The 25,500-nt window shown below is 44.0% G+C and overlaps 1 protein-coding gene across 12 annotated transcripts in view; it reads right to left on the minus strand.

Moving 5' to 3' along the window:
• LOC136749334 (ankyrin repeat and SAM domain-containing protein 1A) overlaps nucleotides 1-25,500 on the minus strand; it is a 118,019-nt gene that overhangs the window by 52,510 nt on the left and 40,009 nt on the right. For all 12 annotated transcript variants that reach the window (XR_010816742.1, XM_066703533.1, XM_066703532.1 and 9 more), the window contains 3 exons: nucleotides 23,355-23,398; nucleotides 19,882-19,999; nucleotides 12,309-12,802 (listed from right to left, as the gene is read on the minus strand). Coding sequence is in view for 11 of the 12 variants with exons in the window: in XM_066703533.1 (XP_066559630.1) it covers nucleotides 12,309-12,802; nucleotides 19,882-19,999; nucleotides 23,355-23,398 (656 nt within the window). In the remaining variant the exon portion in view is untranslated. The remainder of the gene's footprint in view (nucleotides 1-12,308; nucleotides 12,803-19,881; nucleotides 20,000-23,354; nucleotides 23,399-25,500) is intronic.

Consider the following 25,500-nt stretch of genomic DNA (forward strand, 5'->3'; position numbering starts at 1 on the left):
ACTAATTTTCGATAGTCACACATTATATTGTAATATAGCTTTTCCATTCAACATTAATAAGGAATTCACAGTTGTCAGATGAAGAAAAAAAACATGTGTATGGGGCAGAATACGTAAAATGGGTAAAAAAGAAAAACAAATAGGAAGCGAAGTATATCGGCCTTATTGAAATTGAATAGGCCGAGGCGATTAGCAAAGGATTTCACTCAATAAATTGTGATGCCCAGGAGAAGGTAGACATAAATCGTTGGGTTTAATCGTTAGCGTTAATGAGCTAAAATTACAGCCTTGTTGCTTCCTAGGATGGGTGGACTGGGGCATAAGGACTACAGCAGATGATCGCGGCAAAACGAGTCATAAACGGTGCCGCCCATTGAACCATCACAGCTCTTTTCGTTCCATTCAAGGTCTTCGATAACGACTTGATTATTTCGTTCCTTATTTGATCGGAGTGGAAATTTGGCGCTGAACACAAGGGTCGTACACCGGGCCTGGGGAGTTGACCGTTCTCGCAAAGACTCGGATAAAGCAGACGGACTTTTGTGAATGAAACGGCGGGGTTTAAAATATCAATAGGTTTCCCACAATTCTCAGTTAATTTAGGAAGACCTCTGTAAAGAATTGCAGCTGAAAAATACCTAGAATGGTAGTAAACCAAAAAAAACATCAAAAAACAGTAGGATACTATAGAACAACCTTTTGTATATATAACAAAAAATCATTTTAGGCAGGTCTGAAAAACAACCTTTTTGCTATTCTGACACTTCTCTGCCATTACCCACAATCCACTGCACACCCCAGCGCAGGGGGATGCTCAAATAATAACCAGCTCCACTAGCTCTGTGAGATGGGTAATGCAACACCATGGCAGCACCGTCAATCCATCCTAACCGGCAAATACCTCTCGGCTCTGCTCGACATTACACTGCTATTATTGCTTCTGTTTGTAACCTGTCTTGCTCATTAGATCTGCCGAGTCTGTAATGTCCCTGGGGTGATGCTGTGAGCACGGCCTGCTATGCCGCGCCGGCCTGCGTGTATCTGCAGATCAAGGTTTCTTTGTTATTTTCCATCAGCCTAAAATGAAAAGCATTTTTTTCTTTTTTGGGAAGCTCTTTCCCCTATAACACCAAAATAACACTAGAGGGTGATGAGCTGGAACAATTGCAGCCATAGGGGGGGATGTAGAGGCAAAGGCGGAGTTCGTTCCTTAGCGTTACATTAACTACAAGTGCTGCAAAGTAATTCAGCCAAGTTTTAAACTATATATACATGTATGTATGTATGTACACAATAACCCATGGCCTTGTGCATCTTACAAGACTCGACTCCTGTACAGGGCTGGCATGTGGACAGATGTGTATACATTTGTCTGTCTAGATCTGTATCCAAGAGATTAAAAGTGCAACAAAGCCTTTCATCTGAAGCATTCTGACCACAAAAGGAAAGGGCAGAGGTCGAAGCAGTGCCAAAGGTCAACACAGCGTTGAAGGAAACCGCACAGCACCCACCCTGCCGCACACAATACCGAGCTGGCCCGACTCAGGGACAGATGGCCAGCTGTGACTACAGGACAAAGGGAGGGCAGTAAAAGGGCTTCCCCAGTCTCAGCAAGACACCGGCATTTCGTGGACAGCCATGGAAGAAATGAACAACTGAAAATGGGAAGCAAGAGGTGACTGACCTCCAGTGCACACAGGGACCCTGTTGAGCAGGTGGTCAGCGAGGACTGAAGTGACGGCCAGCTCTGATGAAAGTCCACGATCTGAAGCTCTGCGATATACCAGGCTTTAACGAACACACAGATCGGCAAGGCCCTGGCCACGCATGAGTACACGTCTGCTCTTTAAAAGACACAAAACGGCCCGGAGCTCAAGTCTGAATGCTCTCTCTTTAAAAGGGGAATGGTTGGCCTTTTCAACAGCCAGACCTAATTACCTGAGCTTACGTGCATCAGAAACCTGTGTACTTTTAACAACTCCGAGGCTGCAGGCGGAGACCCACTGTCTGATCATGATGGCCAAGGTTTAATATCTACTCTGACTGTGATACGGTTTGAATTTGGAGGTTGCAGGTTGCTTCACTTCTTCTGCTTCACACAGAGACTGCGGTTAGTAAGGGTTGAGCAGACGTCAGCCTATACAGAAGTGCCTTATGATCCTCTCAAATGGTTGTGAAGAGTCCCCAGTCCCACACCAGAGTAATTCAGAGGACTTTGACAGGGACTGCTAAATTGTTTACATCCAAAAAAGTAATACTTGTGTTACACGAGAGAAAAAACTGAATGTCATTCTCGATTATATTCTTGTGTTTTTTTTATTATTAAATGCCTTATCTAAAGACATCTGTATGTTAAAGATAAAGAGCCTGCTACATTGTGTGCTATTAGCACATGTAATAATATAGATCACGCACTCCTATAGGCACCTATGGAACATGATTTTGGGACGCCGGGCTCACAGAAACAATATTTCGTGATCAAATTATGCATTATGCGAAAAGATTTCTCTATTAAAACTATCATATTAATGTCTGCATTTTGTATGCATTCATGTATGCATGCTAACACTGTATGTTAAGATATGCATTAATGTTTTATTTCTTGGAATCATTGTCAAGTTGGTGATCACCCTCAGCGGTGTACTCTCTTTAAGAATGACCCAATAGCTCGGCTCATCAGATCTTTTTAATTATTTTAAGAAGTTTGTGTTTTCAGGGTAAAAAGGAAAAATCATACGAGGCTATTGAACGCGCCAACTTATTGTAAGCTAAATCATTTATGAAGTGATATGAAGCAAATTATTAGCTCTGTTAAGATCTCAATGAAAGCTCGGCTGGAAAAAAAAACAATCAGGACAGCGCACGCCGAGGGCCCGGGCTGAGACACGCTGCCCTATCTGACATCGGTTCAAGGGCCGCGACAAAAGCCCGATCTGGCTGGTCATGTCTGGCCCGAGCGAGAGCCACTCAGGGCCGCATTAGCAAGTCATGAGCGGGTTTGTATTGATAAAGAAAAAGTCAACAGGCTCATGCAAGTCAAATCCTGTCGCCTCCAATTCCGTCTCCGAGGAAGCGGCCAGGCGAGGTGCGTGTCAAGAGCGAGAGTACGGCACAGGGGCAGCAGACCCAGACAGGCTGTGAAAGGGTCCCGGCAGCACGCTGCGCTGGGATCCTTCACCCACACACTGTCCCACAGCGGAGCACGATCCGACAGGAAGCCATGCGTGACCCAGACCTGGCAGTGGGCCTGCGCTGGAACAGGGGTGAGAGGCTGTCAGCTGTCCTGGTCTGCAAAACCAACGAGAGTCATGCAGAAAGACCGCCTGTGTGGGAATGAAGACAGCTGTTGCAATGCCAAGACTGCAGGCTTGTGCAGTAGATGAGAAACAAAAATAGTGAATATATATTTCTATACATATTTCTCTCAATTCCCTTGCAGGATCTGGGGCTATACAACAGCCTGCGGCTCAGGACTCTCACTGCTATCCAATGGGAGTTTCGTTTTCATCACAATTATCTGTGGATGCTATTACACAGTGCAATCTTAGAGTCTCTCTGTGATGTGGATCCTGTTAAAATCAATCCTAACCTGTAAGGGAGCTATTCTGGCTCAGAAAAATCAAGGATGATGGGAAATGTGGAAAAAGGGTACTCGGTGAGTAGACTAAAGCCCAGCTCTGTGCATTGAGCCCTGCGCCACACCAGCTCAATCGATCTCCACATGACAGTTTTCTGAATACATCTGGAACTGACAAACTAGGAAGGCATGTATAAAATAAAAATGTCACTGATGCATTTAAGAAAACATCTTGAATTTGTTTTTGTCACTGAAAGAAATCCAGGTCTCAGTCCTCCTACGAGCAGAAGGAAAACAAACTTACTCTGCCCTGCACTCACTCACTCTCAAAGCAACACTTGGTTCACTAAAGGAAAAAAAAAAACAAACAGACATGGTTATCACATTTTATTTAATTTGACTATTCATTCGATTGCCTCTCTTGTTGCGAAGACTGCTCCTCACTTGAAACCTAATCTCTCCAGTTCTTTGATTGGTGTAGTTTGTTGAGAATTATTTTGCCGCTACCTTTGTGCAGTAATGGAGGATATTATTTCCCGTATAAATGTACACACGAGCAGAAGCCGGCCTAATCCCTGCTCACGCAAATTTCACCTCTCATTGGTTCTGCACAGGGAAAAGCTGTTGTACACACACTGGTTTTGGGGATTAAGGATCTCGTAAATATTTACTCCCAAATTTAGAGGGACGAACCCAACATGGAGCGCGCGGTCTGTGACATGCCCCAGGCCTGACATTTGCCACAAAACTGTAAATACTGCTACATTTGGCTCTACCAGGATTTATTCCATTCATCTTAACCCGGCTCCTTCACTCAATGCTTTATATATATATTTATATATGTATATGCATGATGCCCCGAGGGGCTTGAGATTAGCTCTGGGGTGAGGTGGGCTTTAAAGACAGAGATCTGACCCGACGGCGGGAGTACATGAGCGGAGGTTAAGCGAAATGCGCCACTTGCTAAGTGGGCTTACAGTAAAAAGCTAATAACCACAGTGACAGATTTATAAGCACTGGGGAAAAGCGAGGCGTGACAGTTTGATTGCGAGTCTCACTCAATCTTTCCGGCTTTTGTTTCCCCCGGCTCAAAGACAAAACCACGTAGCCCCGCCACACAAGAGACGTTCACATGGGTGGCAGTCGAGTGGCTCATCAATCTTTTTAATCCTTTTTTCGTGTGTGAAAACACAGGGTTTTCGGCATCGTCCCAAGATGAGAGCAATCACAATAATAAGCACCTGAGTGAAACGGGTGGGGGAGGGAACTAGTACTTCATAGCTTTATTATTAGCGGTATTGTAAATGGAGGTTCTGAGGAAAGGCAGATTGCGTCTCCACTAAGCTGTAAATACAGTGTCATTGTGATTTGAGTACTGTGTGAGAGCTGTCATACTAAAAGTAGGCCTCCATTTCCTAAAGCCCAACTTGAATGGATTGTTCGGCACAAGAAATAAACATCGAGAAGACTGTAAAGCAAAAGCATGGCTAGGATACATGAGGATACACCAAGCTAATCGGTGTGTGTTAACATGGACATCAGCAGGATACACAAGAACTAGTGGAGACATCAGACATCAGGGGGGAAAAGTGGGGCCATGGCCTCCACTTGTGCTGCAATCCAATTTTGCAAGTGTGCCGGCCAAGACCTTGTCATCATCCTAAAGCGCGCTTGTGGATTTGTTTCCTTGTTACTTGAACAGCAGAATAGCCAGAAAGCTGTCAACACACCATCTTCTCAGGCTATTGCACCTTGAGATGTGATTTCATCAGCACTCCAGATAAGCCGGTCTGAGCTGAAGGGACACCCTCCGAGGGGAGGAAGGATGAATGAGAAAAATAAATCCGATTCCCGACAGTGAGCGCTGGTGGATTTCAAAAGCGTAGCAGGTCAACGCTCCCAGCCAGGTTTTATTCACTTGAAATGTTTTTACAAAGGGTCATCTCTCTCAATTCCCTTACAGGAGCTCAAGAGGAATGCTCTGGCTTGTCGGCCGTGCACTTAACCTGGTCAAATAATACCTCTCTCAGTCTTGCAGCCTGTAAACGTATTATTTTCATCAATAGAGCACTATTTCACCCTGTACACCACAGAAGACAAGATCGCAAGCAGCTTCAATTATCACACTTCCATGGGCTCCTTATTCTGCCATAATTGGATGGTACTGCTTTGCTCTGGTGTGTATTGCATTAAGACGTTAGGCTTTCTGTATTTCTGGTTAAACTACTCTACAAAACACAACATCTGCGGTGTGCAAGTTCTTCCTTCTTCAATAGTTAAAAGATGATGATGATGATGATATGGCCGAATGCTGACCAAAAATGACAGCAGCAAAAAGGAGGACTATACAAATTTACTTTTGATCTGTATCGATTTTGAGTCTCTTCTGGCTTTGTCTTTGTCGGACTGCACCAGACACGAACACTATAAATGAAAGCGAGCCCGCTGTGCAGAAGCAGAAGACAATAAACGTAACAATAAAAGTAATGCACTGTACAGTTCCTCGAGACCTGGCACCTCAATGATGGCTTGAAAGTGTAAGGATGGTCACCACGGAAGCAGCCAACAAGCACCTATAGCAGTTTATTAAAAGCTTCAGTTAACAAGTATTGATCACCAAACCGTGTGGAAAATGGCCGCCTATGACTGGGAATGGCGACAGGTCTGCAGTGAGCCCCTCCAGTGAGGGAAGGCACTTGGGGTTTAATCAAGTTCCTCCAATTCACACACCTAGCACATGCCAGTGGCGGAAGGACGGCACAGACGGCTCAGGGCCCATCGACCGAATGGAGTCGTTAATTAAATTGCAGAAATGTTAGTCGCCGCATTAAAGATGAACGCATTGCCGTGAGCGGACTTCTGCCAGCCCGGTGACGAGATTACTCACTCGGGTAGGGCCGACATTGAAGAGTAATGAGATAATTAAATATTGGTACTGGGAGACTGAAAAGAACGAAGAGAGGGCGCCAGTGGGAGAACGAGGGAAGCTGGCAGATCCTGTGTCTAGTTTTGTTAATTTGATATCCAAGGTGTTTTTATTGCCTAAGGGGTATGCCATCAGATTGTCAGTACATGGGAGGTGGGGGTGGGGGGGTGTGTTCTAATGGTTTTATTTAGTCTGCTTTAGCTTTTCAATTTAGTTAAACACAAATGTACAATTTTAATATCATGAATAAGACTACCTATGCTGAGACGGATGAGGCTATGGTAATTCAGACGCACAAGATTTTTTTATACTCTTCAGTCCAAATCCATCAAGAACTATTTTCAGGTAAGCTGCCTACATATATACACCTCTGTCTTAAAATAACCTCAGTTAATTATTTACGCCCTGAGCTCACACTTAGCGCCGAACACATTAGCGCCCCCACAATAATTGACTCGAAGCCCGACTGTGATTGAAGGAAAGGCGTGCAGACTATGAAACCAGGCCTCATTTTAGAGCAAAGACAGTTAAGTCCTGGATTCGAATGAGCCTTAGGCCTCGACCACATCAAACCTTTGACCTACCAACAATCCTATTTATTTTATTTTGTTTTGTTTGCCAGAGGCCGCAAACTGCTACTCAGAAATAAATACGTGATAGGGTACAAAGTTGTAATATGCGATTTGTGGGCAAGTCAAAGTTTTGATTTAGTCTAGATCAAAATCAAAGATCCCATAACAAATGATCATTCCCTGAACACCCTAAATAAAGACAGACAAATGTGCCCTTCACCTAGGTCCTCACCTAGCTGGGAGGATTGCTTTTAGAGTTAGCAGCAGACAAAACCCTGAGCCAGACCTTCATTTATACAACACATAGCTGAGACTAAACACCACACAAAATATGGAGCAGGCATAAACACAGCGATCGTAGATTAAGCACGGCCAAATACAGAAGGCTGGGGTTTATACCAGAAATGCATAAGAACTGGAGAGAAAATTGAGAAATTCTATCATTTCTGAGGGGGATTTGATCGTTGTAACACAGCCATGTTCAGTAAGGGGATACTGAAGGTCTAATGCGGAGGATATTGGACCAGGCTGTTGTGATGTCAGTGATTCTCAGGATACAGAGTCGGGTTTAGACGAGGTTTTCATTCGAGGCCGCAGAGCGATTGCACTTCACTCCAGAAACACAAAGCACTACGGCTAGTTCATTCACTGCAAGGCACAAGTGGGCAACACAAACGTGTGTGTACGCACTGCGCGGCACAGCACTGTGTTGCAGAACAGGCTTGTCAGCGTTTCCCCTGATGAGACTTGCCACCATCTGCACTCCATAAACCGAGCAGCAGTTCATTCATCTACCTGTGCCGAGAGTCTGTCAGTAATTGCCTAGCAGCCCGAGCGATTTATTCACCATTAAATGAGAACACGCAGGACTGTTAAGTTTCATTGTCAAACCCGTCTGGCTTTATTAAGTGAGCTCGGCAGTCAGTAATCAAGGATTCCTTTTATTTATTTATTTTTCTGTATCATATTGCTTATTAATTCCAGGAGTAATTAACTTTCAGAAACCCGGTACTGTGTATTTATTCCCCATCATCCCAGGCAAGCAACCCAAAAAATGTAAGAATGGCAGTTCTCGTCTGTAGCTAATTATTTTGAAGGGGATTTTCAAAACTGTCTGTCTTTCTTCAATGCATTTTGTTGTGAACGGCATCAACAGTCCACAACAGATGTACTGGGCTCTGTACAGGCTAATGCTAATGAAGATAGTGTCGACAAAGGTACTTGGACAATTGACAAAAAAATATGTGACAGCTGTTCACAATGTATTTAATGGGATACAGGCCCAAATGTAATCCTTATTTTCTCTTTGGGCAAAGCATGGGCAAATTGCCCACTCCATACTAACTGAATTACAGAAGAAAAAACAGGCTGCTGGAACAGTTTTTATTGTGGGCTTCAGTAATACGATTCCAGTGAGGTTTCTAGTTCAGCAAGAGAATATAGTTTTTGCGGATTCTTCTCTAATTCATAGATGTCAGAAGGGTGTTTCAAAAGAGGCAGCAAAAGTTGAAAAGGTTTCAGCACTATTCTGCGGTAACCACAGCTTGGCGTGGTGATATCTCGTTGGTAGACACACTGGCCTACCACTCAACAGCAGTAGCAGTTTGATCCATTTCAGGGTTTTACAAAGCTGCAAGCTCACACAGCTGCCAACACCAGAGACTGTGCACTAGCTTCTTAGCTAATGTTTTCAGTACATTTATACAGAGAGACGCGTGGAGTTAAAAAAAAATATTAAGCACTCTTAACAATGGATGTGCCGCTTCATCAGTACAATGTACACAAAATCCTACCAGCACAACCAGCAGAGGGATGAATCTGCTGACATAATGGGGGTCACCGAAAAAGGAGGCAAAAAGTAACTTTGAGACTGGGACCTGTGCACAGTTGGCTCAATCTCCAGCATCCGTTTTTCTCCGCTGTGGGCAGGGGAATGGGCACTGCGGCCTTGCCCCCCTGCGGATCACAAGGCCACGCAGAAACTGAGACAAAATCTCTTCTGCAAAACAGGATGCCCTTGAGAACAGGACACCACACCCTTCGGAGTCTGTAAATATTTTTCTCGCAAGCTGAGCATGAGGACAAGGGAAACACTGTTCACCCTCGCTGGCTCGTGACAATGCTCATGCCAGGGACTCCTCATGTGTTTTTCATTTTTGTTTTCTCCCCCCTTGAAATGTCATACAGCATTAAAACTGACATATATTATGTTTGTGCCACAAGACCAAGCCCAAAGTGGAGAAGACACAAACACGCCAACGTCAAGCTGAAGGAATTTTTGTCACAAGAGAACCGATTTGAAAAGGCTTGGGATTTTAACAGGACGCTGACTAATGATTCAGTCTATCCGAGATTACCAGATCCCTTGTTCAGTAGGGATCGGTTGGGGTAGACAGAGGGTTCTTGCAGAGACCCTACAGACCAGAGTCTGAGTCAATGCCAATTCAATTCCACAGTGGAATTATAAATAGAATGCAGGAATATCAGAGTTACAGAATTGGAATTGACTTGACTGAACTGAAGTGGAATCGACACAGACCTCAGTGCAGCATACCTGGCTGCGCAGGAGGCGATACCAGTACCTAAGCAACTGTAAACCGTCCAGTCTTTGGGTTCTGTGCATAACACCTCCTGTGCCTTTCCAACACGATAAATCTGAAACAAACCGCCAGGTAGAATAGTCAAACAATCCCCTACGAGCGGTTATCGCCAAGGTGCCCCCCCCGCCCGAGATTTCAGCAGTGGAAACCAGGCTTAAATTAGCAACACCATGCCACACTGGGAATCACACACCACACTACACAACATCAAAGACTCTCTGCCATCGGTCAGATGCATCTAACAGCACTCATTTTCCAAAAGAGCCCCATTCCACCCAGGCTAAGTAGCCCAGCTATAGGTTAAAACAGACAACATAAAGACCTTGAATTTTGACTTAAAAGGCCTCAGATCTTAGAAGACTGAAGGTTCTGTGCTGTTGTGGAACTGTACTTCATACCTTATCAAATAAACTCAAACCCCGTTTGTAACAACGTATTCAATTTGCTTTCAGGACAATCCAGAGGGACACTGTCCTCCCAGCCCACTGACATGATCATGATGACATCCGTTTAAGTTGGATTTTATTAAGGAAAGTGAAAGGGGCTCCATATCTGAAAAAGAAATGTCCTCTGGGAATCAGAAAGCAGGAACTGAAAGTCAGTGTCGTTTTCCATCCTGGAAGCACAGTCTGAAACACTACAATTCTCATTGCTGCATATTTGTAATTAGTTTACAAATTGTAAATTGTAAACAGCCTCTAACATAGCTAAATTAATAAGTGAACATATATAAATGTGATTGGAAAAATGGCCTCACAGAAAACAGATGTGCTTTTTCTGTTGTTGTTGTGTTGCTTGTAGCTATAAAATAAATAAATAGGTTGCAGATAAATCAATCATTATACTAGATATCCACAACTTAACCTTGAAGATTCAAGAGCCTCTCTGTGAACAAAAAGTCTACACCTCCATCATTCACAGAAAAACGACCTCAAAACTCTTCAAAACTGTACTTACGAAATACTACCACTCTTACCTGTCCTATTTCCTCCTCCTGTTTATTCCTATGACAATGACACCCGCAAAATTAATCCCAGATTACAAACAAGCTTAACGCAACATGATGTGATGGCAGCGTGCAAGTGCTGTACCTCCATCTGTAACAAATCTGCCAAGCGTGCAGATTTCATTTCCACAAATCAAACGCGTTCTGTCAGACGGGCCAGGTACACTATCGCACCAGCGCCAGGGTTTGGAAATTAAATTTCACCCTGCATCTTGATGGAAACTTTTGCTCGTCTGTAATCGGGCAAAGCTATATAAACATGCTCTCATCTCTGGGGAGGCCAAAAAGCATCTGGGGACACTTGATTAGGTGATGACTCGATGGGGGGGTGGGGGTGGAAAGGCACTCGCTCCAGCTCACAAACACCACACATCAGCGATAAGCTACACTGGGATCAGACACGGTGCTGGAATTGACATCTTCGCACACCACCTCACAATTTCTGAAGCTCCTTATTAACATTACTATCCAAGATTATTGGGAGTCCTACACAGTTAGGACAGCTCCCCAGAGCACTCAGATCAAGTAGGATTGCGTATTGACTAAGGAAGATGTTTTTTTGATTCAGCTGAGCTATTAATTACTTGGCTGGTCAATCCCTTTGATCCCTTTTGCTAGCATTTCTTGGCCAAAAAGTGTTTATGGGGTGGGGGATTGAAGCAGACTCAGAAGTATCTCCCCAGAATGAAATCCCAAACTCTAGATTAAGTGGTCCCAGACAGTCCAGGGGTCGCCAAGGAAAGCCAGCTAAGATATCACCCTATCAATAAAGGCACATTAAATCCACACTGACAGCCAGTCTTAATTGCAACTGATTTCATCTAGTCGCACAAAGCAAAGGACACTAACTGTGTAACAATTTCAAAATGAACAATAACACAGAAATGGCAGCCTTTAAAACAGCAGGTGTAGGACCTAAAAAGGCTCAGATTCTTCAGTTGTAATGCATGATGATGACAGAGAGCACCAGTCCTCAGTGTGGGTGAGAAGACTACAATAGGGGGGGATAATAAATCATCCAAACTGTGCCCCTCTGTATACTCAGGACTCGATCCCTTAACCCATTATTAATGTTATTAAATGCTGTTCAAGTTTTTGCACAGCTGGTTCTCATTTAACCAGGTAGGAGAGAAACTAAGTCAAAGCAATCAAATCCATCCCGAACGAGTTAAAGCAACTGGCTAGAACAGTCCGTTTTATCACAATTACCAAGGCCTGCAGAACGAGCCCCGGGACGCTGGCAGGATGTGATCGGTGCTTTCATGCGTTCACCAGTGGATGCACAGCCCCGGGCGCAATGCCATGTTAATGAGCTGGAGTGTCCTGCGATGGAGGCAGGCGGCCTGCGCGTTAACCGTCCCTTGGGCTGCGTCAGGCGGGGCAGAGTAGGAAAGCAGTGCGTCGTCCCATCTGTCTGCACACTTGCTTGTGTTTACCTCACACAGCTGCAGTGCCGAGTAAACCTCATACAGTGTAAACCCACTCAATCAGCCAGGAAGTAATTCAGACAGCCAAGAAGGCAGTTATTCAGTTAGTCTATAGCGACCCGCCCCCCCCTCTATAACAAGGTGTGAGTATATAACCGAATCATCTACTGGATCTCCAACAGGAGGCAGGAGTCTCTTACCTCGTCCCATTCGGAGGCGAAGGACGGTGATTTCTCCAGCCGCTTCTTTCCGCTGCTGCAGTTGGAGATCGACTCGCTGCGGTTGCCCAGGCCCTCCTCCTCGCTGGGGGGCGACACCAGCAGGTCCGAGTCCGATTTAGAGAGGCTTCGGGCCAGTTTGAGGTCACCAGGTGGCCTGATACGGCCGCTGGGCAGAGTCCCGGCCTCCCTTGGCTCCTCCCTGGGCTGTCTGGCCTTGGGGTGCACGACAGTGGCGTAGATGGCTTTGGGGTCGATGTCCCGATGGGGGCCCAGCATTACTCCACCCCCTGCAGCAGGCTGAACGGTCACAGTGCCCTGCCCTTCCACGGCCCCAGTCCTGGGCTCCTGGCTCGTGCTAGGGGCCCCACCAGGAACCTTGAAGGGCTCCTCCTTGCTCTCAAAAACAGGCGAAGATCCGTGCAGGAGTCCCGAAAACTGCTCTGGAATCCCACCAGCCGGATCCCCGTTGTTATCTGCAAAGAAATGCAATCAGGAAAACTGAAAAAAATAGGGGGGCGGGCGGAAAGAGAAAAAAGCAGTTGGTGGGGAAAGAGTGACGACAAATATCTAGATGAACCGTCTCATAAGAAGCCGCCCACACAGTCGGAACAAATCTATTATTGTTGAGAAGAGACAAGCTCACAGATTTTGTCCAACGCCCTGAGAGCTCTGAAATGCCAGCCCCAGCTTTTAGCAGGCCGTCCTCCTTCGATTGCCTGCTTGCCTGCCTCCCTCCCGCGGTTTCTAGCTACGCTTTGCTTTTCCTGTTCTCTATTCGTTACTCTCTCTCTCTCTCTCTCTCTCTCTCTCTCTCTCTCTCTCTCTCTCTCTCTCCCCCGTTACAGCAAACTAACGGTCTTCTTTATAAGGTCAGGTTCCAGGGAAGTTATGCGGCAACAGAGGATTCCCAGCAGGAAAAGTGACTGGCCTGAAACAGGATACTGGAGAAGAAAAAAAAAAAAAAAAAAACACAGATACAGACACACATGCACGGACACGCGCGCACACATATATATATATATATACACACACACACACATATACACATATATATACACACACACACACACACACAGGAAAAAGCTCTCTGATAACTTCTGACTTATCCTGAAAAAGCACTGTATGTTCCTCTGTGCCAATAATTAGATTCAAGCAGCCCTCCTCCCTCTCCCTCTCCCTCTCCCTCTCAGGCCTACTGTCTGGGACTCCAGTATGAAAGAGTCACTTTGTACATTTGTTTTGATGCTCCACACCAGGAAAGGCTCTTCTGCATGGTAGTCAAATGGACTGTCTGCTTACATTGCCCTGTCAGGAGAGAGCCTCCTAACCCAATGAGGCATTCCTCCCCCGAGATGGAAACATTAAACTAGCTGTATGTCACATACTTAGGCAAGTGCATTCAATTATGTTGTGGGTGGAGTTAAATCAGTTTATTTTCCTTCTATAGCAGTATAGTTCCTTAGTACAGTGTGTGTGTGTGTGCGTGTGCGAGTGTGTGGGTAAAATGCTGCTGATCTGTCACAGTGTTTTGCAGTGTCAAAAATCTGAAGAAAACAGCCCCCCCACCTCCCAATCAGAGTAACAGGAAATGATTACACCATGGTGACCCAATAAAGCTGTGCCAGTAAAGATCAGGGCTGTTTCCCCACACATTCGTTTTTTCCCACTTCCAAATCTTAACTTTGGTTGTAATGACAGGCTTTCCAAAAATCAAGGTAAGGGAGGATTGTTGTGAACTTATCAGCTGGTGGGACAACAACACAGTAAACATTGCCCTTCAGCTGGCGTTGGGATGATATCTTAAAATAGGATGTATTTTGTAATCTATGAAACAGATGCTAACGATGTTATACGATGTTAACGGAATGGGGCTACGTGACGCCTCCTGCCCATGATAATGACAAACGTTTTTTGGGTACAGCGAATCAGATAACGGCTAAAAAAATGTGGAATGTGCCACTTTATTACGTAATAGTGTGGCTAAACCCGGCCTCCGCAGAAGATCAACGCCTGCTTCTACATTACTGCCTGCTTAGCCCCGCCCACCGATTAACACATATAGTAGGTAAATAACGAGAGAGGCAAACGCAGGTCTATGCAAAAACCAACAGTGTAATTGACAAGTTTTTAACTTTAATGAAAATGATGGACGATGAATATATGAACGACAGCTTGACAAAAACGATGGTATATTCATTTATACTTCGTTTACATGAAGCAGCACGAATTATCCTTTGTCAGATATAACTGTATTAATGCCTAGTATCTAAACTTTATATGCAACAACCAATGAAATATGATTATTTACCACGCTGTCGCAGGCTGTAGTATCCTTGCCATTTGAGGTGCAGGTTTGTTGTCTTGTGATTCGGGATCAGACTCTGGATCAAACATGTATGGCTGAATTTCACCGGCTGCCATTTCTCAACATCGGAAATTTTCTAAACGATTCCACACATGTACTGACGGGGTAGTTGAACATTTTTAAATAGGCAAAACTGTTAGCCAATCATACCAGTGGGCGTTTACTTCCAAGTCTACAATCCGCCACGCCTATTGAAACGGTGAGGGGAGTCAAAACAGGACAGAAAATAGCCTATTACTTCTAAATTATGATGTTTTTTGATGTAAAAATCTTGATAACATTATAAGTGGACCTCAGAGAACAGTACAAAATAAAAAAAAAAGGCAGTTCATGACCCCTTTAAGGCCTATCGGACAAAGGCCCTATTGAGTGGATAACTTGCGCTACACTGCTGCCTGTGGTCCAGCAATTCGAGCCGGTGCCCTGTGGCCTGTGCCAGCCTTGCCCTTTTGAGAATAGTGGCGTTTTGTGAGGAGCAGCCAGGAGGGAATGTGCGGCATGACAGCCAGACACCCACACTTCACTGAACAAGGCCGCCTCTCTAGCCCAAAAGCAGACCAGAGCACTCCCAACAACACAGCATTTCTCTCCTACGCCCCCATTACAAACACAAACATTAACCGTTCTCTCTGCAGACTTAAAGACTCGCTGTAAATGACAGTACAGAAGAGATCATAAAAATAAATAGAGAATTGTTCAGTGTTTTGTGAAATTTTACAATTGTGAAAAGTTCAATTTAAAATAAATTAAAATAAATCCAAGTATTAATCAAATTAAATTATATAATTCCCAACAAATTAGCTACTCTTTCTTTAAATTTAGAATAAACTGAATATATTCTTACACAAGAGCAAAAATTAAATAAGTTAAAAGAAAAAAAAAATGTATGATTGTTCTTGTTCTCAAAGCTCTGGCCTCGTTTTATACAGAAGTAGAGCAAAAAATACATGTTTTACAAGACAACTCTTAAAATAAAAAACTCCTTTCCTACTTGTAGTGCTCGAGGCCAAACATTTTAATTAACTGACGTAGCTCTGGAGTGGGCACTGTTTATTGCAGCTGCATCCACTGAACTGACACTCCGTTTAAAAGCGGAAATGGATTCATTACAGCACCCATATAAAATGTCAGACTGAAATGCAAAAGTCTGATAAATTATTACCTACTTTATATCATTTTAAAAGAACATAAGTGAATGCACATGAGACCCAAACACACAAATTAATAGGTTGGGGATTGTACACCAGCTCCCCTAGTCAGTTTATACAAATTCAAAATAAGTTGTGCCAAAGACCAAAAGAAAGCCATGAGGGATTAATTTATTTTCTGTTACTTTCTTTTTAGGCACAGGACCCATCTATCATTTATAAAGATAAATGATGTACAGATTGCTGTCAAAAGCCCACTACTGAGTTTCTTTACTGTATGGAGAGTATTTAAAGAAAAGTAAACCTTTTCATAATTACACATAGAAAAGTGCCAAGAAACTAAATATATTGATTGATTATTATTGAAACAAAAGTAGCCACTGAGCACATACACACACATATACATATACACACTCTCACAACCCAGATCTTTAAATATGTGATTGCTGTTTTGGCCGGGGATCCACAAAGCTACATTTAAAAACCAGATGTCCTTTATACCTTGATAACCTTTAAGACTCCAAGCTTTCGAAAACATGCTTTATGGCCATTACTTATGGAACCGTAAGACAAAACATGTGTCAGAGGAACAGATGTTGGGACAAACTGCAAACCGAAACTCATACTTTCCCCAAAAACAGCAGACTGAGTCACACACTGGGCGAATTTACCACTGCAGTATGGCGTCACAAAGAGGTTGGATTTGTCTACCTATTGGCATGTATATGGTTTGAAATCTGACTTTTTACATGATGTATAGAGTCTGTTTATGTACCTCAGAATGCATGTTAGAGTGAACAAAACTGAACACATTGCACACCTGGCAGAGATTATTAGCCTTCCAAAACACTGTCTGCATCTGGTCCTATACTCTGCATAAAGCCAGGCTACCAGATAGGGGTGCATCTGTGTTTTGTCAAAATCTGATGAGATTGAACTGACAAAGCCACCATTGAGAATCTCATAATTGAAGGAATTCCTGCATACTTGAGTGCAGAGAGGTGGCACCAGACACAGGGTGAAACCCCCATAAACCACACTGACAACAACACACAAATGATTCAGTTCAGTTTAATTTTACAATATTACAAACTATCACAATGAGACACATGGTACAACACAAGCAGTCAAAATGCTGCTTACGAGCGAGTTTCATTTAGAATTTGCAAACCTTTTTATTCTTGGATCACTAGAATCATGGGAGAGGGATCAACAGACTACATAATACAAAAATCTCATCAACTCATGTCAGTGTTCAAGCAGGTGTTGTACCGAGTCCGAAGTCAGACTGCAAAAGATTGTTCACCATGTCGGAGGAGTTCGCAAAGGGTTACAGTGAGGGAAAAAAGTATTTGTTCCCCTGCTGATTTTGTACGTTTGCGCACTGACAAAGAAATGATCAGTCTATAATTTTAATGGTAGGTGTATTTTAACAGTGAGAGACAGAATAACAACAAAAAAATCCAGAAAAATGCATTTCAAAAAAGTTATAAATTGATTTGCATGTTAATGAGGGAAATAAGTATTTGATCCCCTATCAATCAGCAAGATTTCTGGCTCCCAGGTGTCTTTTATACAGGTAACGAGCTGAGATTAGGAGCACTCTCTTAAAGGGAGTGCTCCTAATCTCAGCTCGTTACCTGTATAAAAGACACCTGTCCACAGAAGCAATCAATCAGATTCCAAACTCTCCACCATGGCCAAGACCAAAGAGCTGTCCAAGGATGTCAGGGACAAGATTGTAGACCTACACAAGGCTGGAATGGGCTACAAGACCATGGCCAAGAAGCTTGGTGAGAAGGTGACAACAGTTGGTGCGATTATTCGCAAATGGAAGAAACACAAAATAACTGTCAGTCTCCCTCGGTCTGGGGCTCCATGCAAGATCTCACCTCGTGGAGTTTCAATGATCATGAGAACGGTGAGGAATCAGCCCAGAACTACACGGGAGGATCTTGTTAATGATCTCAAGGCAGCTGGTACCATAGTCACCAAGAAAACAATTGGTAACACACTACGCCGTGAAGGACTGAAATCCTGCAGCGCCCGCAAGGTCCCCCTGCTCAAGAAAGCACATGTACAGGCCCGTCTGAAGTTTGCCAATGAACATCTGAATGATTCAGAGGAGAACTGGGTGAAAGTGTTGTGGTCAGATGAGACCAAAATCGAGCTCTTTGGCATCAACTCAACTCGCCGTGTTTGGAGGAGAAGGAATGACCCCAAGAACACCATCCCCACCGTCAAACATGGAGGTGGAAACATTATGCTTTGGGGGTGTTTTTCTGCTAAGGGGACAGGACAACTGCACTGCATCAAAGGGACGATGGACGGGGCCATGTACCGTCAGATCTTGGGTGAGAACCTCCTTCCCTCAGCCAGTGCATTGAAAATGGGTCGTGGATGGGTATTCCAGCATGACAATGACCCAAAACACACAGCCAAGGCAACAAAGGAGTGGCTCAAGAAGAAGCACATTGAGGTCCTGGAGTGGCCTAGCCAGTCTCCAGACCTTAATCCCATAGAAAATCTGTGGAGGGAGCTGAAGGTTCGAGTTGCCAAACGTCAGCTTCGAAACCTTAATGACTTGGAGAGGATCTGCAAAGAGGAGTGGGACAAAATCCCTCCTGAGATGTGTGCAAACCTGGTGGCCAACTACAAGAAACATCTGACCTCTGTGATTGCCAACAAGGGTTTTGCCACCAAGTACTAAGTCGAAAGGGTCAAATACTTATTTCCCTCATTAACATGCAAATTAATTTATAACTTTTTTGAAATGCGTTTTTCTGGATTTTTTTGTTGTTATTCTGTCTCTCACTGTTAAAATACACCTACCATTAAAATTATAGACTGATCATTTCTTTGTCAGTGGGCAAACGTACAAAATCAGCAGGGGAACAAATACCTTTTTCCCTCACTATAAAACCTGCCATGCACACTATGCACACGCTGCCATTGCAGCCCCACAGGGGGTCTATGCTGGAAGCATCCCTTGCTGGACGATCACAGGCAGGACTCTCTGCGGCTCTGAATTGAAAGCACCGTCTGTTTCTAATGGGGGAACCACGGGCAAGGTTAATGAGCTCTCAGGTTGCACAGGAATTCAGTGCTTGAACAAAGGAGGGGAGAGAAAAAAAAAGACATCTCTTTTGGGGGACAAAGCTCATCTCACAAGGAGAGACCTGAGCGGAGTATTAATCCACGCCTGTGAAGACGGCTGTATTTAAATGTAAATTGAGTACAGACGCACAGATCCTTTCTATTTGAATTAATGCCTGGATGCAGCAAGAGAGAGTGAGGCATCCTGGGCACGGCTCATGTGCTGAGAGCTCAAGCACGCTGACAGGAAAACAATAGTCACTGCAGCGCCAGATTTTCCCCTTCCCATTAGAGGCCTGCATTGACAAGGGCTGTTTAGTTCATACCAATGATGTTTTTTGTTTTTTGTACCTCTACTTACGAAGCTTACAACACAGGATATATCTGTTCTCAGGGGAGATGTACTTAAATGGTTTTACTATGACGGAATACAATTTCCTTCATCCATCACAGAAACTGATTCACCCTAACAACACTGATGAGATTTGAAAGTCAAAGTTTAAAAAATATAAATGTGCCTACAAAAAAAAAAACTTTCATCCCATCTTGTTTCAACCTATTCTTCTATACCGGTCTGTAGAACAATCTTGGAAATCCTTTGGAGTTTACATGGAATGGTTTGAGTTCACTTTCAAGATTTGGAGCATCTCAATCAAAATCACCTGATGTCAAGAATGAGAGAGTCAGAAAAGTAAAACCTTCCATTCCCTCTTATCAGGACAAATAAGATTCCTCTACCTTTCCCTGTTAAATCAGGTGACTTTCTTCCATTTCAACCAAGACCATAGTTAGGTAACATAACTAATTACTCTAAGAAGAACTAATTTATCACTTTCTACTAGACTTAAGCAAGTAACAACTTAAAGAGGCCTATACACCCATACGCAATAACAATGACTGATTTCAAAATCGAGTGGGTTAGAGAGGTCAATTCGTAACTCACCTCCTGAGGTTTGGGGGGCCGGCCGCCCAGGACCCAGCGTCTGTCCAGGGAGCTGCAGCAAATCGGAGACCTGCGCTGGGGGTCGCAGGTCAGTGGGTGGGGCTGGCTTGCGCTGAGGCTGCAGGAGAGAGGAGAGATGTTGAGACGAGGACCATAGCAATGCCACTGTTGAGAATCTCAAGGAAACCGAAGAACTGAAGTTGGTTAAACAAAAAAATATATTTTTAAAGCTATTAGAAATTGAACTCATGCTCATCCACCAAAATAACAAAACAAAAAACTGCTTTCTTCGTATCTTTTCCACAGTTTAGGCGATACATTCTTATATTACCGCTACTGCTTTAGATCGAGTCTATTCAGAGTGTAGTGAAGTAGTTGGCTTTTGAGTTATGAATGGAGGGAGACGGACGACCAGACAGTGATGGATAGATAGAAAACGGGTAATGAACGGAAGGGAAGCACAATAAATTGGAAGTTAACGAGCAATAAAGGTTGACGATGGAAGTACTCAAAGGGCTACCGCAGCAGTGAAAGGAGCACTCGATAAGGACAGGACGTTGACAAAGTGCCTGGAAGGGGGAGATTTAATAAAAAGGAAAAATCTAAATCGCGCACAAGTACGGGAGAGAGACAGCGCTGGCACAGAGCATTTGCAAACCATCAGCAGCTTTGTTCGAGGCAATTTACCAGACCGAGATCATTCTCACCATGAAGAATCGCACTTGGAGAATAATACTGATTGAGTGATAGATTGGTGGATACCGGTGCAATAACCTTTGATTTAAAGACCTGGTATGGGGGGGGGGGTTGGGGCAATGGGAGGACAACTTTTCAGATGCTAAGGTCAAGGCAACCCCTCAGCTCAATCTTCGTTACTCACAGCAAGAAGATGAAAGCCAGGATGTGCCATTATATATTAACAAAACTTCTCCAGCTGTGAAATAGAACAGAAACTGGGAAAACATGTATCCACACTCTCCACTTTTATGGACCAAAGCTGAAGATCTCAGGCTATATTTTAAATGCGACACTAGTTCGGCCTAGCTTTTAACTTCAGCATCCCTTAACAGTTTATCAAACTCTCAAATGTGACAAGATGAATTACCTTCGACTAACATATTGCTGCCCTGGACACTCTGTGGTTGCAGTACAGGCTTAAATATTAAGTACTTTAACTGAAGAACGAGAAGGAGTAAGAGTCCCACACAAGGGCCACTTTGCAGCAGACAACAGCCAGTGGATATGAATTGCCAAGCAGACTTTCCAAAGTGGAGATCAGCAATTAATTAGAAGTGAGTATTCTTGCCGTAATGTAAGCTGGTCCTCCAAGGCCCTCTGGAGCAATGAGTGTGCAAACATTAATGTGCTTCTCATTACAGGGTATCGGCTCGATCTACCCACTCGCCTTAAATCCCTAGCAACCATTGTGTTGATGTATGGCCAAGTGTCAGAGGCAGCCTGGGCCCCGATACTGAACGCTACTAGTGTGACTGCAGCTTGCCTCCTGTAGTTGCCGTAGCGTGGACTGCATGTTTGCTTGCTTACAAAACATACTGCAAGGCTGTGATTAAACACCAGTGTTTTGCGATACATCCTTGACGCTGAACACAGTCACGTAACACATCGTTGCAAAACAGTATCTTCAGGTTTGATTAGGGCGATTAAAGATTTTTTAGACAAACGGTGCAGGGGAACTATGCAAGACTATCGTTTGTGCTTCTGTGTCAGATTACAAGATTTAGTTGAGATGAAAGCAAAAGCAATCATTCCCATAACCTGTAAGGCCTTGTACAGAAATTCATAGCTCTAAAGTAGAGCAATGCAACCTGAAATTACAGCCCAGGTGTGTGAATGGGTTATTAGACACTGGCCTTTCATTTATACCCATTAGTGACAAATGGATCAGGCCCTGCTAGTTTCCTGCACTGAGGCCTAGCTGTTGTCATGCAGAAGAGGGAAAAAAAACTCTTTGCATGACGTCCAAGGTAGCTTGATTGAACCCCCAAACTAACAAGAAGATTTTTTTTAGGGCCGGTCTTCTCCAACAGGGCAATGCCTGCGAGAGGCGGTCGAATTGTAGTTCAAATTAAAGAAAGGAGAGGGGGAAATATAATGCCTAAGATGTGCAATGGCAACACAACAACAATAGACAAATACTGCAGGTGGTCTGTGCCTTAACATTATTTTATTAATAAATGTCATAAAAATCATTAATGTTGATTATTCAGCAAACAGAAAAGGTTATCATTCCACAAACACAACAACAAAGATTATGCTGAGGAATACAGCTCTATTTCAGCCAGAAAAGACGTGTGTGTGAACTGCTCTGCTACCGGTGTAATCACTGCCAATTCAAGCAGCTGTTCTTCAGCTGAGGATCTGACCCCCACACCTCCACGTCAACAGCAGTCACGGGCTGCCAGGGTGACTGTCTCTCTGAGCGCAGACCACACCATGCAGGCCCGTCTCTCCCGCAGTGCAGCACTGGCCTGTATACTAATGCACCGGAGCATCAACCTGGATGGCCGCACATCTGCGCCTGGCTGCAGGCGTCGCAGCGCGTCAACCGTGAATAACACGCCAATGGACACATCTACTTCTACTACTACTTGGGCCAAAGCCTGTTCTCTTTATTAAGGCATGCATTTATCTCTGGTTAACACTTTCAGCTAGTCAATATGTAAAGGACCAACACTGGTGAATGATTTTCTTGTGAGAATGGGTAGTCTGATTTTGGATTTATTACATTTTTTAAATCAATACCAAGTATGCGTGCTTTTTGCAATCGTTTTCAGACAGAAGGTAAGTGTGTCACAGTAATTCAAATAAACATACACCACCCTAACCCGATTATGCTGTATGCAACACTTTCATCTTAGCAAAACATGAAAAGGGCAGAACACGAAGGTGCAGCAATTTGAATCGTTGATTTACCTTTCATAATTTTACGGTTACGTCAAACCAAGGGAGGAGTGAATGCCAGAATGTGTTCAATCACTGAGCCCAGAAACCCTGAGTGTGCTCAGAGAGGCATGTAAGTCAAGAGTGCGGCCCACATCATGTAACAATGTCCTCGAACGCCCGGCTTCATGGATGAGCTACAGACAGGACATTAGGAATGTATTGGCTTCTTTTTCTCTCTTCGCACATTTGAGATTGTGTTTGCTTTATGTTTTTCTGCCTTCCCTGATAGTAGCCAAAGGCAACACGCGAATCAATTTGTGATCAGCGAGCCATATATTGAACACCCCCTTCCCCTTAGAGACCATGAGGTCATAAAAGTGAACATAGCGTGGCCGGAGACGAAAGAGTGATGGCTGAACAATCCCACTTTTACAGCTAAGAAGCAAATGTTCAGGGTCTGAGAAGCACACTTGGTTATTTTGGTATCGGTACATAGGAACACAGCAGAAAACATGCAATCTTTACAGACAGAAGGCAGGTCCCGTAGGGAGAGGGGTGGGGTGCTGTACCTGGGGTAGGAGACTGTTGGAAGACTGGGGGGCGCTGGCTTTATCTACAAAGGAAGCAGACAGAGAGAGAGAGAGAGAGAATTGTCAAAAGACTATCATAGAAACTACAGTAAAAGCTGAAAAAATATACATTATAAAAATCAAAAGACATTCAGGAGGAAAAAAAATATTCTACAGAAATTAAATATTAAATTGATACTCTTAATATTGGGCCTTTATTGGGAGGCTGTTTTCTCGTCTTGAATAGAAAGAGGAGGTACCATCTGATATAGTTCACAGTCTAGCCGCAGCAATATGTAATAAACTACATCCACTGAGCTTTAGGAGTAACAGCATTATGGCTGATGTGATGTGAGGCTGGTTTGGGTACAAAGGAGATTCTGAGTCCAGACAATAGTTACGGCACAGAGCGCTGACATCATCACGGGATCCATTTGTCTCCCTACACACCCTCCTGCTCATTAGGCTGCAACTTGGATGTCTTGCATTATTAATGTGCACGAGTCCCTGTTGCTCTTTCTGCTTAAAGCAGTACGTGCCTGACTACAATTATATGCTGAAATATGCTCTGGACTAGACATGACTTCTCAAGTTGCAGGGAGAGATCAAAGCACACTGTGTTCTTCAGATTCTCCAGTGACCTTGAACCAGTGCTTAAAGGTCCTTGTGAATCCAGATAGTCATTTGATTGTCATTGCAACTGAGGTCCTCATTAGTTTAATTATTCACCTAAATGAACAGGAAATGCCCCGTTTGAACTTCATAGGCGATGCCAATTAACAGCGTGACATCTCTCAGTTCTGACCCTGCTGTTCTACAGGTTGTAAAAGCCAGAGGACTGTTTATCTGCTCAGCTCCTCTTCTCCAGACTTGCCAGAGCAACAAGCAGAGAGCATGCAAATCACTTTTCACATCAATTTCATGAGCGCATTAATAATGCATAGGCAGTCGTCCAGTAGGAGGGGTGACCCTGTCGACTCCCGGTTCATGGAGTTTATGAACAACATGGTAGGAAATGAAGCGCTTGGCAGCACAGAAGGGGTGTCTGCTCTGTGTGGTAAGATCACACTTGTTCACTGGAAAGTCTCTCAGGTAAAGGAAGTCGACCTAACTCAGGTGCTCAAGGAAGTGTCTGAAACTGAGAAAACAGAAGCAGGTGACGCAACACAGTTTCTGAACGGTTTGCGGTTTTGAAGTGTTCAAGGTCCCTGAGGTGACAGACTGCCTGGCTTTTCGTTCCACCTGACCTCTTGATCAGTAAAACAAGCTAATTATTCTGTGAATCCGAACTCGGCATCAAGGTCGAGGTGTCAGCCCTTCACAGCACTGAGATACTCGCAACAATGTAATTTCAACACGCTTGGGGAACGTTGTGTATGAACACTGGGAAATTTGGGTGAGCTTGGCAAACCAGTGTTTCTCTAAAGACAACGAACGATTTAAATAGGAAAGAAAAGAAGGGGAGGTGGGATTAGTTTAAAAGTAAAAGGCCAACTAATTAACAAGCCCTAATCCCATTAAGTGTAGAACCATTAGGAGGATCAGAAATAGAGGCTGAACTAAGCACGCCGGGATAAGAGTCAACCGTCACGAATGAAATCCCCTGGTATTTTTGTGTAGCTTCTCGGCACATCCAGCTCCACACAGTGCAGCTAGTTTGCATTTCTAAGAGCGGTGACTCAGCGCTAGCTTTGAAAAATATTACGGCCCAATAACAGAAGACCAAACAAAAAGCAGGAGATTCGTGTATGAAAATAAGCATCTGGGGATTGCACGTTTGTAGTCCAGTTAACTACAAAAGGCTACGCCATGGCACTTCCATCGTGAACCCAAGTTTCAGCGCCCGTACTGCATCGTTTACAAACGGGCCAGAGAAGCCCGTGGCTCTGACCTGGCTAATCCTGTGGCTTTCAGAAAGTGCCAGATCACCAAGGGCTCCTGAAAGCCTGGGGAAATGGCTATTGATCCTGTGCCATGACTAAATGGATTGGATTACTGAGGGCAGGCTGCCAAGTGTGCTGCCACCGGGCCCTGTCTGACAGCTCATTCCCGCAGCGGCTGAGTTAATACTGCAACAAACAACAGAAAAATGTAATTTAGAGTAGATTTGCTTCGGGGCATTTATTTATTTGATTTTATTTTAAAT

Source organism: Amia ocellicauda, chromosome 5 (genome assembly GCF_036373705.1).
Source record: "Amia ocellicauda isolate fAmiCal2 chromosome 5, fAmiCal2.hap1, whole genome shotgun sequence".
Classification (NCBI taxonomy): Eukaryota; Metazoa; Chordata; class Actinopteri; order Amiiformes; family Amiidae; genus Amia; species Amia ocellicauda.